The sequence below is a fragment of the Siphateles boraxobius genome, unplaced genomic scaffold (assembly GCF_051911475.1).
Source record: "Siphateles boraxobius isolate OS27281-9 unplaced genomic scaffold, OSU_SipBor_1 20, whole genome shotgun sequence".
Taxonomy (NCBI): domain Eukaryota; kingdom Metazoa; phylum Chordata; class Actinopteri; order Cypriniformes; family Leuciscidae; genus Siphateles; species Siphateles boraxobius.
Window position 1 is genome coordinate 11,563,436 of NW_027508811.1, and position 13,380 is coordinate 11,576,815.

At 40.7% G+C, this 13,380-nt stretch overlaps 1 protein-coding gene across 3 annotated transcripts in view; it reads right to left on the reverse strand.

Moving 5' to 3' along the window:
- Positions 1-13,380, reverse strand: part of zmiz1a (zinc finger, MIZ-type containing 1a) — a 143,388-nt gene that overhangs the window by 2,922 nt on the left and 127,086 nt on the right. For all 3 annotated transcript variants that reach the window (XM_077236786.1, XM_077236787.1, XM_077236788.1), the window contains 15 exons: positions 7,811-7,946; positions 7,071-7,185; positions 6,757-6,974; positions 6,239-6,434; positions 5,856-6,146; positions 5,580-5,762; positions 4,807-4,875; positions 4,491-4,659; positions 4,020-4,161; positions 3,069-3,279; positions 2,696-2,801; positions 2,429-2,589; positions 594-661; positions 424-492; positions 43-293 (listed from right to left, as the gene is read on the reverse strand). In XM_077236786.1, the coding sequence (XP_077092901.1) occupies positions 43-293; positions 424-492; positions 594-661; positions 2,429-2,589; positions 2,696-2,801; positions 3,069-3,279; positions 4,020-4,161; positions 4,491-4,659; positions 4,807-4,875; positions 5,580-5,762; positions 5,856-6,146; positions 6,239-6,434; positions 6,757-6,974; positions 7,071-7,185; positions 7,811-7,946 (2,385 nt within the window). The remainder of the gene's footprint in view (positions 1-42; positions 294-423; positions 493-593; positions 662-2,428; positions 2,590-2,695; positions 2,802-3,068; positions 3,280-4,019; positions 4,162-4,490; positions 4,660-4,806; positions 4,876-5,579; positions 5,763-5,855; positions 6,147-6,238; positions 6,435-6,756; positions 6,975-7,070; positions 7,186-7,810; positions 7,947-13,380) is intronic.

Consider the following 13,380-nt stretch of genomic DNA (forward strand, 5'->3'; position numbering starts at 1 on the left):
TGAGATGAGTGGAAAAAGCAGAGAGTCTGATCGGATACTGACCTCTACCTTGCCCCCCATATTCGCCATTGTTTCCTCCATGCTGAGGGTGTAGGGGGGTGTAGGGGGAAGGGCCGGGACCCAGCTGGGCGATCATATCCATTACATTAGGCATGATCATTTGACTGGGACTCATGGTTTTAAAACGCTTGGCCAGAGGCCCATCTGGGTCCTCCTTTATATGAATGTCTGACTTTATGGCCACCGGCCTCCAACTACACGTAGGGTCAATGGTGACCTCTTCAAACTCCGAACTGCAAGAATGGAACAACATTCATGACTGTGAATAACAGGATGTTTATAATTTAACAATCGTATCTCAAGTGCATTTAATAGGACTTCACTGAATAATTGTGGGACCGAATGTGTGACTAATAAACTTACTTTTGAATCGCATTGAGAATTCCCCACATGTACTGATCCACTTCTAGCCCTTCCAATAATGCTGTTTTACTGGGGACAGACAGAAACATATAAAAAATGCAGCCAAGAAGAACAGCGCATCACATTTATTTGGCTGCCTAAAACAATTATTGTAGTGATTTGCTACGTACTTGCATACAGGACATCTCCACGTTCCTCTCTCACAGTTCAGCTGCAGATAGGACTCTAGGTCAAAGCACTGCAACAGAAAATTACCTCAAATGTAAATTCAATCAATGTAAACTAACAGTTATAAACATCCTTAAACAAGAAAAATGTACCTGAGAAGGAAAACAACATAAGATATTAAAAATATAGTTTTCCTTTTAAATCATTTTATTTTACCTGCGCAATTGTAATACTTGCAATTATACATTTCATTTATTTTACCTGCGCAATTGTAATACTTGCAATTATACATTTCATTCAATATGAGGGAATTACAGGGGGTTTGTGAGTTTATATTGATCTATTGATCAATTCATAAAAAATCTAACTATTACTAAAAAAATAAATATTTTATTTGTTTAACTGCATGTCATGTGACCATTAAATGACATCAGAGAACCGTGTGAAATGTGTTAAATTATTGAACTTAAAAAACACTAACTTAAAGTGCCCCTATTATGCTACTTTAAAGGTTTCTAATTCGCAGTCTAGGTCTCATACAATAGGTCTGCATGCATCCAAGGTCAAAATACATTTTAATATCATTATTTCAGTATCAGTTCCAGTGTGAGACTCATGCAAAGTGGATTTGCAGAAAACAGCTCTCGACATTCTTGACATGACAACACGAACCAAACTCTTCCAGGCCTCAGCTACAACAACAGTGTTTTAGAGTGAGTCAAAGTAGACGTCGTTCACGGGCAGCCAATGAAGACCATAGGCTGGCGTTATGCAAATTTGTTACATTAGCCCTATTCGGATGGGACTAGTTTTCATGGAGCATGTTGGAGAAATTTGTTTCTCACAGGTGTACTTTGTGATTTCAATCCTGTCCGAATCTGCCATGTCTGTGTTTTTCTCACACAACCTTAGTATCTAGTAAGTTATCTACTGTTTTTCAGCAAACTCAGCAGTCCTCTGAGAAATCTAATCTAATTTAATTTCAATATGGATAGTATTCGACAAAAAAAAAAAATTAAAGTGTTGGCAGATCTTGCTATAAAAACAGCGAACAAGAACAAGCCAGCAATAAACCTAAATACATCCAAATGCTTAATGCTGAAAATAATACCAAAATATCACAACCTGCACCTGCTCACTTTAATAACTCCGTAAACTTGATCGCTTTATGAGCCAAACTTAAACTAAAAGCCCAAAAACACTTAAAATATAATGGCAACACTGCAAGAGCACGCTCTGTGAAGCAGCCTTTCCAATCATAAGCAAAACACTATTTTGTCTGAATAGCGGATTCCTAACACGCGAGACGCCAAAACGTTGCTATGTTGTCAACCATTGCAGTTTCGGGAGCGAGTCATGTTCCGTACACTCACACAGAGCCGATCCTGACCTCCCTGGGGCCCTAATCAAAATTCTGTTAAGGGGCCCTTATACCTGACCCAATTTAATCATTGATATAAAAAATGCATCATGTGAATGAATGAAAGCTAAAATGGCTTGCCATAGCATGTCACTGTTTTAAATGATAAAGCAATACTTGATGGTTATTATTTACTGAGGGTTATTTATTTACGGCTCTGCACACACGGAACGATAATTTAGGGGACTTACTCCTGCATTTAAATGTGGTTGTCACTCTTGAAACTTTACAGTGTGTACGTGGCTAAAAAGTAAATATTTAATGTCAAAGCGGTTTGGCTGACAGAATTTTTTTGGAGTCTTATAGCATTTGAATACAGGAAATGTATCTTTAGATTTCTCTATGTTGTTTTATTGAAAAAACAAGACAAAAAAAGAAGACTTAGGACATGATTAAGAACATGAAGAGACACACTACCTGCACATGTTTACAGTCATGTCCCCTAGCAGGGAGCTGGATCCGTCGGAATGTGATTGGACACTTGAGGGACACTTTGATGGCTGTCTGCTCTACTCCATCCTCTCCATTTAGTGTGGCATTCCCAGAGGAAGCTGCTACACTACTGAAGTTTCTTTTAACTGCAGGAAAACAGACAAGAGACATTGCAAAGATTAGGGATTGATGAAGATGATTATAAAGAGTGACAGGCATCAGCGGATTCCAAAGAATGAAGCATCTACTTACTTTTGGTAATGCAGTGTTCGGCAGGAAGGAGCCTCTTCTTCAGGAGTCCCTGCAGGACCGATCTCACAGACGGCCTGTGGACCAGCTGCAGCACGAACAAGTGCGACTGCAACAAGACCCCGAACATGTAACAACCCGATAGCAAGCATCTTCACCACACAATATCCTTCACATGATACACTATCTGTACCGTTCAGCTTACAGACAGGGAAGCATAAAACTGATACCAGCAAATGTAGTGGGAACGCAGAGAACAGAAGCTGCTTCAAATCAGTGTTATCTGATTTCGTATCACATGCTGTATAACAGCTCTCCGACATGGCCGTTAAATGACAGACTATACATTACTGAAGGGCAGTGGAGGAATACTCACACAACAGCAGGCTGTGACCGTAATCTGTATGGTGTTTCTTCCTGGTTGACACACATGCTTTAGGTGCAGGGGTTTGTGGGATGTCTTATTGTCGCCTCTCTCAATAGTAAGGGGGGTGGCATTGACGCTGACTTGGACGGATGCGGGCCAATTGGTGTTCATTTGTCGGTCCTCGTGATGATAGCACTTAAACTGCAGCTCCAAATCAGATCTGAAGGACATGCAGAGAAGGTTCTGCTGTTAATGGAACAGTTCACCCAAAATGTCCTCATGATGTTCCAACGCTACTATATTCCATTTAATGAAAGTGAATGGCGACCAGAAGCTGTCAAACTCCAAAACATGACAAAAAAACACACCAAAAAAACGACTTCACCAGTCAACCATATGACTCATATGCTATATTAATTCTGAAAATATATTATTAAAAATCATAGTTTAATATCATACTTTCCACAAAAATATTAAGCAGCACAAGAGCTTGCAACATTGATAAGAAATGTTTCTCGAGCATCACATCAGCATATTTAAATGATTTCTGAAGGAGCAGAAATAATGACTGCTGAAAATTCAGCTTTGCATCACATGAATAAAATATATTTCAAAATATATTTAAATTGAAATGATATTTTAAGTTTTTACTGTATTTGTGATCAAATAAATGCAGCCTTGGTAAGCATGAGACTTTTCAAAAACATAAAAAAAAATCTTTCCAACCCCAAACTTTTAATCAGCATTGGATGTTCTGAATTTCTACGATAGCTTTCAGTAAAAGACCAACATTTAAGTCTGTATTGTATCGAAAAGAGCAGCGTGAACTATCTGATAAACTACTTCTTTTGTGTTCCACGGAGAAAGAAAAATCATACTGGTTTGGAACAACATGTAATGAGACAGAAATATGCTTAAAAATTGAAGGTTGTCTGGTAAGAGCCTGCACACATCATGTACCTCCACATGAGCGTCTGGTGGACGGAGGGGCGCAGATGGAAGACGTGGTTACTGACGGCCAGGTTGTGCTCTAATCTGAAGGGCTCCAGGACCACTCCGTCCCTCACGGGGAACGTCAGGCGAAGTTCCTCGTTGGGGTTGGCTATGAGAACAAATATTGAGATTAGATGGATTCATAGTCTTCCCATGTAGACTAGAGTATCAATGCTTTCAAGTTTGGCTCTCTCTTCACCTAGTTTCACCCTTTCCCACCAAAGCACATTTATTATGAATGAGCTCTGAGTGGATGTGAAAAATGCATGAATCTCAGACAAATGTGCAATGGGACTTTTTCTCTACTCAGCTGCAGGTGGCGGATCAAAGGGTTCTCAGGGGTTTATTCTGATAGACTGTGACCGAGCTTGTAATACAGACAGAGCGGAGATCAATGCAATATAACGGTTGTGTGTGTGGTTTCTTTGCGAGACTCACTTGGAGGCGGAGGAAGAGACGTCAAGCTTGGCTTCATGTCTGGAGGAAACGGGGGCTTGACATCCTGATTAGGCGACAAGTATGGAGGGATACTACTTCCTGGAGTCATGGGTGGCGTGGGGTTCCCAGGAACCGGTGAGTGTGGATAGTTCACCACCTGCCGAGGAGGCTTCAGCCAAAGAGACATATGATTACTGAATACAATCGCTAAATATAGAGCAGATCTGTACATATTACATAATACAAATGGAGGATGATTACACATATTTGTAAATGTAAACACACACAGGAAACACACAATAGTTTCACCACCTACCCCATTTCCTTGATTATACCCATAACCACCTCCGGAGAAATTGGTGTTCTGACCATTAAACGGTTCTTGCTGAAATAGGAAACAGCATAGAGTATTAAAAGTAAGAAAGCAAGATAACTGCTATTAATTTTATATTTCTTTTCTCTTAACTAGCAAAAATAAATTTTAACAGTACTAAAACTGTTTTCCATGACAGTTTCAATGAAAAATTTCAGCTAAAAAAACAGACAAAAATCTAATAAAAGATATTAACACTTAATCCTAGATAACATTTTTAAAGTATATCTTCAATAAAAACTCTGAAAGTAAGGATGAAATAAAAAAATTCACCCATATCTATTTTGTAAATGCATGTTATAGATATTATTGTGAAAATTTGTAACAATTTTTGACCTCGTAATTTTTAACCAAAATGACAGACTCCTCTCTGGTGACGTATGCTGGACTTTTCCAAACATTTACTCCAGTTAAACTCTGCCCTTTCTTACAGTCGAATGCAAACTCATAATCACTTTTGATTGCAATGCCCAGATCTCAAAATCTAATCAACAACTGGATGCACAGAACCAATTTCCTGCACTACATTCTTTTCTTTTTTCAATAATCCATTACACTCCGATGTACATCACAATACGGAACAAAGGTCTGTCGCTACTTTTTCACCGCAAATTTAAATTGAATGTGGCTTTTTCCAAAAAATCAGCTGAATTAAGCAATTTCCTCAAGAAAATTGTGTCCACTAAGACTGTAAAATCAAACCAATATGAATTTACCTTATAGTATTGGCCCATGGCTACCCCTGTTGGGGGGTACTGGCCAGAGGTCTGTTGTCCTGGCATCCTCTGCCCAGGGTAATTGGGTGACGCAAGAGGTCTAGAAGCGTTTGGGTTAGGGTACTGCCCTTGCTGGTTGGGAAACTGGCCATTTGGTCCAAACTGCTGGCCTCCATAATTAGGCTGTAAAAAAAAGAAAGGAAAAATTAGTTCACCAACACAAATAGCAAAAACAGTATGTCTGCTGAAAGTCGATTTGAACTAATAATGTCTTGCCTCTCCTGGATAAGGCCTCTTAGTGCCCTGCATGGGCATAGACTGAGGTCTGGGTCCAGGATAACCCTGTTGGGGCATCCTTTGCCCGTGGCCACCGAAGGGTACCATCCCTGGGCCTCTGGGCTGGTTCATTCCCATAGGTGGGCCGCTCATGTTGGAGCTATTCATGCCACCTCCCATACTAGCTGGGTTCATGCCTCCTGCCATGGACGGGGGGCCGCGGGGCCCTGGTTGGTTCATGAACTGGCTGTTGTACCCTTGCGTTGGCCCCATCTGAAAAGAGGAGCAAACCTGTGGAGAAGGCCAGCGTAATTTCAGATGAGTAAGTGGACTTGTTAAAAATCCAGGACAGGGTAAGGAGCCAAAACCAGAGAGAGACCAACCTGGTTGTACTGGTTCATGTCTTTGTTGGTCTCTTGCAGGGCAGCTACGGTTGCTGTGGCAGTGGCTGTTGCAGTGGCGGCAGCGGCAGCGACAGCAGCAGCGGCGGCAGCAGCAGCAGGTTGGGTGAAATCAGAAGGTGGTCGTGTATGAGGGGGCATGCCTATACCACCTGCCGAATTCGGCCCACCCGGGTAACTGAGTAGAAGTAATACACAGCCCATAAACATCTATATCACAACTGACAGAGACAAAAATGTCTATTTATGAGAATAAAACTGGTTGGAACGCCACACAAATCTTTCCTGGATTTGCACTTGGCACATCAAGAAGGTGATATCATCCTTTTTCGAGAAAAACATCCTTGAACTGAGTGTTGGCTTGGCTTAAAAACCGTGTGTCAAGTATCACTAATGGGAGACTTCTATAGCTTATTGAATCTCCCAGAGTGATGCAAAGCAACTCTGTCAAACAACTTCCCATCATCCTGTCTGGAAATCTCTAATGCTTGAAACATTACCTTGCACCAAAGCCGCCTCCTCCCGGGTGCACTGGACGACCATACATACTTTGCTGCATGTAGGCCTGGTTGGATCCCGCTTTGGCTGAAAACTGTTGTTGTTGGCCAGGGAACTGAGGTGAGTTGATCCCTGGGTTGTTGGCTGACATACCCGACCCTAGTGCATTGCCTCCAGGGTTCATGGGATTGTTGGTATTGGCCATGGGGTTACCCAATACCTAGATCAAAAGCAACATTGGTTAAAAAGATCAATGTTATCGCTATCAATGTTACCGTTTTCATACAGTGAGACTATATGTGTGAGTGTGACTCACCTGACTTTGTGACGTATTGGTAACTCCCCACACCGTTGTAACCACTGACAGCGAGCCCGGGGCCTGGTTAGTGTTTTGTTGCCAGGGAACGCTGTCATATGGAAAGGACCCATCACTACAAAACAGTGTTCAAACAGTAATGTGAGATCAGTGGCATCAAAGACGCATTGAGAAAGAGTTGACTCCGACACAGCCTGATAGAGAAAACGCTCCCTCCTGACTACAGAACATTTGTTTTTCCACGAAAATCAAGCTGTAATGTTTGCGAGAGAGGCCAATCGCCAGCCCTAGAGCACAAAATGTTCTATAAAACATCACTTAGCTAGTGAATTTCCTCAGCCTCACACCCTCTCCAGCACGGTAACGTTTTCTCTGGCAATCGATCAAACTCTAGCTGACGTACCTAGAGAGTAAAGTTACGTTATCATGTTTTATCTGTCGTTGTTTGGAATGTTACGATAACAGATTTCATCAGCACAGCTTTGTGGTGATGTCATCATGTTTACATGGCTGTTATTGAAAGCTTGGTCAATGGCTTCTTGGAAAAGCCTAGTCTTCAAGATCACATGCCACATAAAAACAAACAATTCTTTGCTGGATGAGTGCACTAGGACTTCATTTCAAGAGGAAATTCTGGGAAAGCAGAAGGGGTGAGACTACTGAGAGTTTTTAACAGTGCTTATAACAGCATCAGTGAGCATCAGGTTATATGTAGAGCAGAGTTTTGTTTGGGTACTGACCCATGTGAGAGCGAGGGCTTCATAGAGTTCATGGGCGGCTGCAAGGGTACTTTGCCCTGTGGTTCACTCTGACGATTCTTCTGATGTCGTAACAAAAGCAGCCGTCCCAGCTCCTCGCACCAGGACGACAGGAGTGCTGGAGAAAAAGAGACAAACAAAGAGAAAGAGAGATCAGGAAAGATCTTTGGCAGAGAGACAAATCACCTTTAAGCTTAACAGCAATCTTTCTTATTTTATCTTCAGATTGCTATTTAGGAGGAGCAAAACTCATCGCCATGATGCTAGATTAGATGCCATGGTGTTGCTATGTAGTTTCTGGCCACGGCACGTACACACTGCAGCTAAGTTCGGTACTTGGCCTCTGAATAGTTCTTAATGGCTTTTCAGTGTGTTGGATTGAAGTAGCTTGAGTGTTCTTGGTGATCCAAGTCGAACAAGCTCATCTGGTTCCTCCTTTAATCCACGTCTATGGAATTTTTCACCAGTTTTAGTGTAAATCATATTACTTTTCTAAGTGATCAGCCTTATCACATGCACATCTGTACTTAACGAGTAGCACAATTTGAAGTATCGTTAATGTTCAAATTTCCATATTTTATAAGGTAAGAGGGATTGTTTAAATGTCTAACCACCAGTATAAGCAATGGTTATAATGGTGCCAAAAGTGTCTTAATCAGTTCATGTCTTTACCACTAGAGGACACTACAATCACAGTACATGTACAAGCATGCTTGGGATCCTCTTAAATAGCTTGTCAGTGTGCTTCTCATAGGATCATATGCTTTTCATCTGCAGTACACATTAAGCAGTGATCCTACTACAGAAGACCTGTCTTCCACTCTCGTGAAGGGAGGATGACGAAGGCGGGGAGAGAAAGAGCAGAAATGGGAGATGAGAATCAGTGCTGAGGTTGGTGAATCATGCCTGTGATGTGTCCTGGCAGCACTTTACTCCTGAGAGGGCTAACAAAACAAGCCTCTCACCATGGTGATGGAGTCGGTTTCGGGATGGCAGCAGCTGGCACGTAGCCAGATTCTAGTCTAACCGATTCTACATGTCGCATACAGCTGAAACACACTGCATTTAAGTGCTCTTCATACAAACGGTCCTCATACTTTCCAACTGACACTATTTAGAAAGATATTCACGACTAGCTGAGTCATTCCATGACAAGAGTACCGTTTGTGTCCACACATCTGATCAAGTGCACTAAACACAAACAACTGCAATGAAGTGTTTTATAAATGTAAGCATATTTATTACGAAATGAATTACAAATGTATTGTATTAAAACATATTTCATGTGATTTTTTTGTATATTTTTGTAAATATTATGAGGAGGATATGCAGGGAGAAAGTTTTTTCATTTGAAATGTTCCACCTCATCACATTTCCAATGTCACAACTCACAAGTTCAGAATATCTCAAAATAATATTTTAACTTGAGGTGGTGCAATTATTAGCACTTGAAGACGTTCTTTGTCTGAAAGAATATTTAAAATCATACAATGTACCATTCCAACACGAAAAAGGTGCCTGCTTCATAGAATGACTCAGAGCTGCACATAGAGAACAAGTAGGAAAAAAATATTCTCTAAAAAACTGAATCACACGCCGACAGACCAAGAACAAAAGCCAGGAACTGTTTCAGTGGTGCTGCACCTCTAGTCTTCCTTTGCCATCAAACAGATTCTGCAAGGGACCTTATAAAATATTCTCTTTCCCCTAAGACGAGTTCATACATGGAACAATACCCCTCTTTCTTCTCTAAATCTACTTCACAGACAGTAGATGAGTAAAAAAAACCTGCTACGGCTATTTGAACAGAGAGGGTGGTGTCAAGAGTCCAGAATCTCTCTCTCTCTCTCTCTGAGTCTGGTGCAGAGAGACAGACGTCTGTCTTGGCTCTTTCCTCTCTAAATCGATCAGCCAGTAATGACTATGAAGACTGCTCAGCTGTCTCCAGCGCCTTTATTGCTGGGGGAATGTAAACGGGCACACAAGCTCATGAAGAACACTACAACACACACTCCTCAGTCTTATTTACCACAGATTGCACTTTAGGGATAGTTCAACTAAAAATCATTTACTTGCCCTCATGTCATTCCAAACCTGTATGAATTTATTTATTCTGTGAAAAAAGAAAAGAAAAAAGGAGTTGTTTAGTGCAGTGCACTGGCAATCAACTGGTTTGGCCATGGGACCCAAAATTTCCCATGGTCATTAAGCCGCATTTTTTTAGAAATTTGATCCACTTTAATATATTTTTCAAAAATGGTTAACACACGCAATTGAAGAGCGCATGCGCTATGAATACTATAAAGTCTGACAGTACTGTAAAGTTATTTTTTTCTGAGGTGAGACTTTATTTAGTAACAAGTTAGTAATGTTAGTACTAACAAGTTAGTAACGAAAATAATGTTGGAATAATGACTCATGAACAATAACGAACATCTCATCTAACAGAAGATACTGAATCAGGCAATGCATTTTTCTCAGGCACATTTTACTTAAACTGTGTCTGACAGAAGAGTCGCACACATGAACAGCTTTCACGCACAGATGAACAGCTTTCACGCACATCTTTCAAAATAAAAGTATCACATTAGAAAAATATTTATAAACCCAGTCAAAAAAGGCCTTGCGACCCACTTTTGGGTCGTGCCTCACCAGTTGAGAAACACTGGTTTAGTAGAATGTACATATTTAAAACAAATGAGATTTGGGAGTTAAGTTGGAGGGAAATAGTGACTGTAATGTAATGTCATTTTTTATGATTTATGGTGCTTTTGTTTGGTTCCTCTTCACTTTTATTGTTTGGAAATGAAAAGTGTGAATATCCCACCTAATATTTCCCTTTGCGGTCTAAGAAAGACAAAGTCAAGCAGGTTTGGAACAGCATGAGGATCGAAGTAATTGAGTAAATGACAGTTTTCATTTGCATTAGTGTGACATAAGTAATTTAATGCATGCATTAATAACCATTTTAGAATAAAATTCAAAGATCCTTAATGGATTACTGAATCCTAACTGGAATACTTCCAAGTAACTGCTTTAAGTTATTCAATATCCCAGCAGCACCTGACGCACTTTCCCTTCCAAGTTCAAACACACAATTACAGTGAGAAAAACGCGTTTGTGTAAATATATCAAAGGGGTCTGTTTCAAAGAGAACGCTTCTCACCTCTCTGCGACAGGCGTGAAAGCCGTCCCAGCAGGATTGGAGCAGGAGGCTGGAATCACCCACCTACTTCAATGAGAATTATTCTACCCTGCCATTACAGAGAGCTTATCGGCCAGCTAAATCACTACCTCTGCATGCTGGCAACTGCTATTTTCTCACAAAAGACCAACTTAGAGCTCATATGACAGGTTACAGCCAGACGCCGCCTGCCAATTTTCAACTGATGTTCCCCGCCTAGCATGCCTCCCACACGTAACAAAGACTAGAGCTCTCCTGCCTGCAATTCATCCAGTAAACTCATGGAAAAACAACCTAATCAACACGGCACCTTCCAGCAGCGTACAATATCCCTCTCACCTAGCTGAATACACCTACACGGTTTCTCCCGCAAACATCATCACCTCCACTGCTGCCCACAGGGCTGTGTTGTCATATTAATGCACAGTATTTACTGTATCGGGATCTCTGTCATAAGAAGGGATGCACTGATTTTGATCCAATATTGAGCTCATATATTCATTTAAATGCTCCAGTAAGAAAAAACAACAACAATATTGAGTGTACACGCTATATACTCTGTATATTGAAACACTGGCAGCACAATAAAATGTCTCAAGACTGGACAAATTCAGAGACTAACAACAATTAATTTGCATCTGCGTGAAGCTCCTGTTGTGCAAGTAGAAAACTGCACAAGCGCACATGCAGAAAAACAGAGGAGCTTTAGTCCTATTTTTACCATTAAAGTGGTCATAATCATAAAATGTATTATTCATATATTTTTTATTTATACTTTTTTCATTATTCAATTACTATTTTTATTTGTATGAAGTTTTTTTTGTGAAACAGTCACGCTGTCCACATCCCACCGTACATTACAACAGTAACAAACAACAGCAGTGAGTACCAAAAATTTTAGAACAAATTATATCATGCATCCCTAACTCACCAGTAAATCAGCATTAATCACATTTCTCTTTCATCCCCTGTATTAAAACGCCTCTCTCAGTCTCCATTTTCCTTTCATCTGTCTACCTTCCCTCATTTAGACCTGCTCGCATTGCCAGACACCTGCTCCAGAAAAGGTTGTGTTGAGTGTTAAGTTGGCAGTATGTTACTGTAACTCTTTGCTGGGTCTGTGGCAATGGCTATTTCGGTGGCATGGCTGTGTTGGGTCTATGTCAGCGGGCATTATGGTGGCAGGGCTGGCTCATGGCGGTGTACACTAGGCAGTGATCCCAGCAGGAAGAGATGAGTACCGACACAGCACTGCTCTCAGAAAGCCATGCCAGACACTAAAACTAAGGTTTGCTTACACCAGCCAGAATTTAATACAGTCTGAGACTTTGCATACTTTGTGTGCCATTTATCACCACAACACGACAGCTGCAACAACTTTTGTTAAACACTGTGTAAAAAGTAATTTCAGAGTGAGAACAAAGACATTAACAGTGATTACAAATGAATGGATTACAGTGTCAGACTGTGTCATCATAAAACACTCTCTCTCTCTCTCTCTCTCTCTCTCTCTCTCTCACTCTCTCTCTCTCTCTCTCTATATATATATATATATATATATATATATATATATATATATAATGGGAGATTATAGATTCAAATCTATGGGAGATTATTTAAAGAAAAAAATCACTAATATAACCTCTCTTCAAAATCCCAACATCCTAAGTACAACCAATAATAATTGTAATAGCTAGATAATTGTGTCACTCTTTTAAAAATATAGCACTCCAAGTGAGCAGACAGCCACATTTGCAAGAAATGTAAGATCTGTGACTCATACTAGCCATGTTATGCCGTTCATAAAGGTGCCAGACTGCAACAGAAACCATCTTATTGAGGGGACAACAGCCTGTGGGTCTACAGACTTCTGGCAAAACAGAGGAGAGAGACAGACACTACACAAACCCACCCTCCTCCCTGTCTGCTCATTGTCTAGAGAAGAGGCTCTTCAAGCAGGTTTAGTGGACTTTGAATAACTGACCAGGGTAAATCCCCAAATGATCCGGTGTGTGGGGAAATTTGTGTCACCCCCGGTAACACAAATCACCTCTGAGGCTGCCCCAAGAATGTTTGCCCATCGTTCCATCTAAGGTTGGCTGCTTCATCTCTGCCAGAATCCAAACTCGACCAAACTGTCATTTCTCGCCCAATTTTGTGGCTTAAATTATGAGCTTTTTTATTCAGATGTTGCTAATAAAAATTGGATGTCAGTAAATGGAGGTTAGAACAAGGGATTTGGGTCAAAATTGACAAAATCAAGCAGAAACTTTACTGTTTAATAAAAGGGTCTGTTCCAAAAACCTAATGAGCTGCCATGCTGTCCTACTACCTTCACAGACAGCATCCTAATTGAAATGGAACCTCA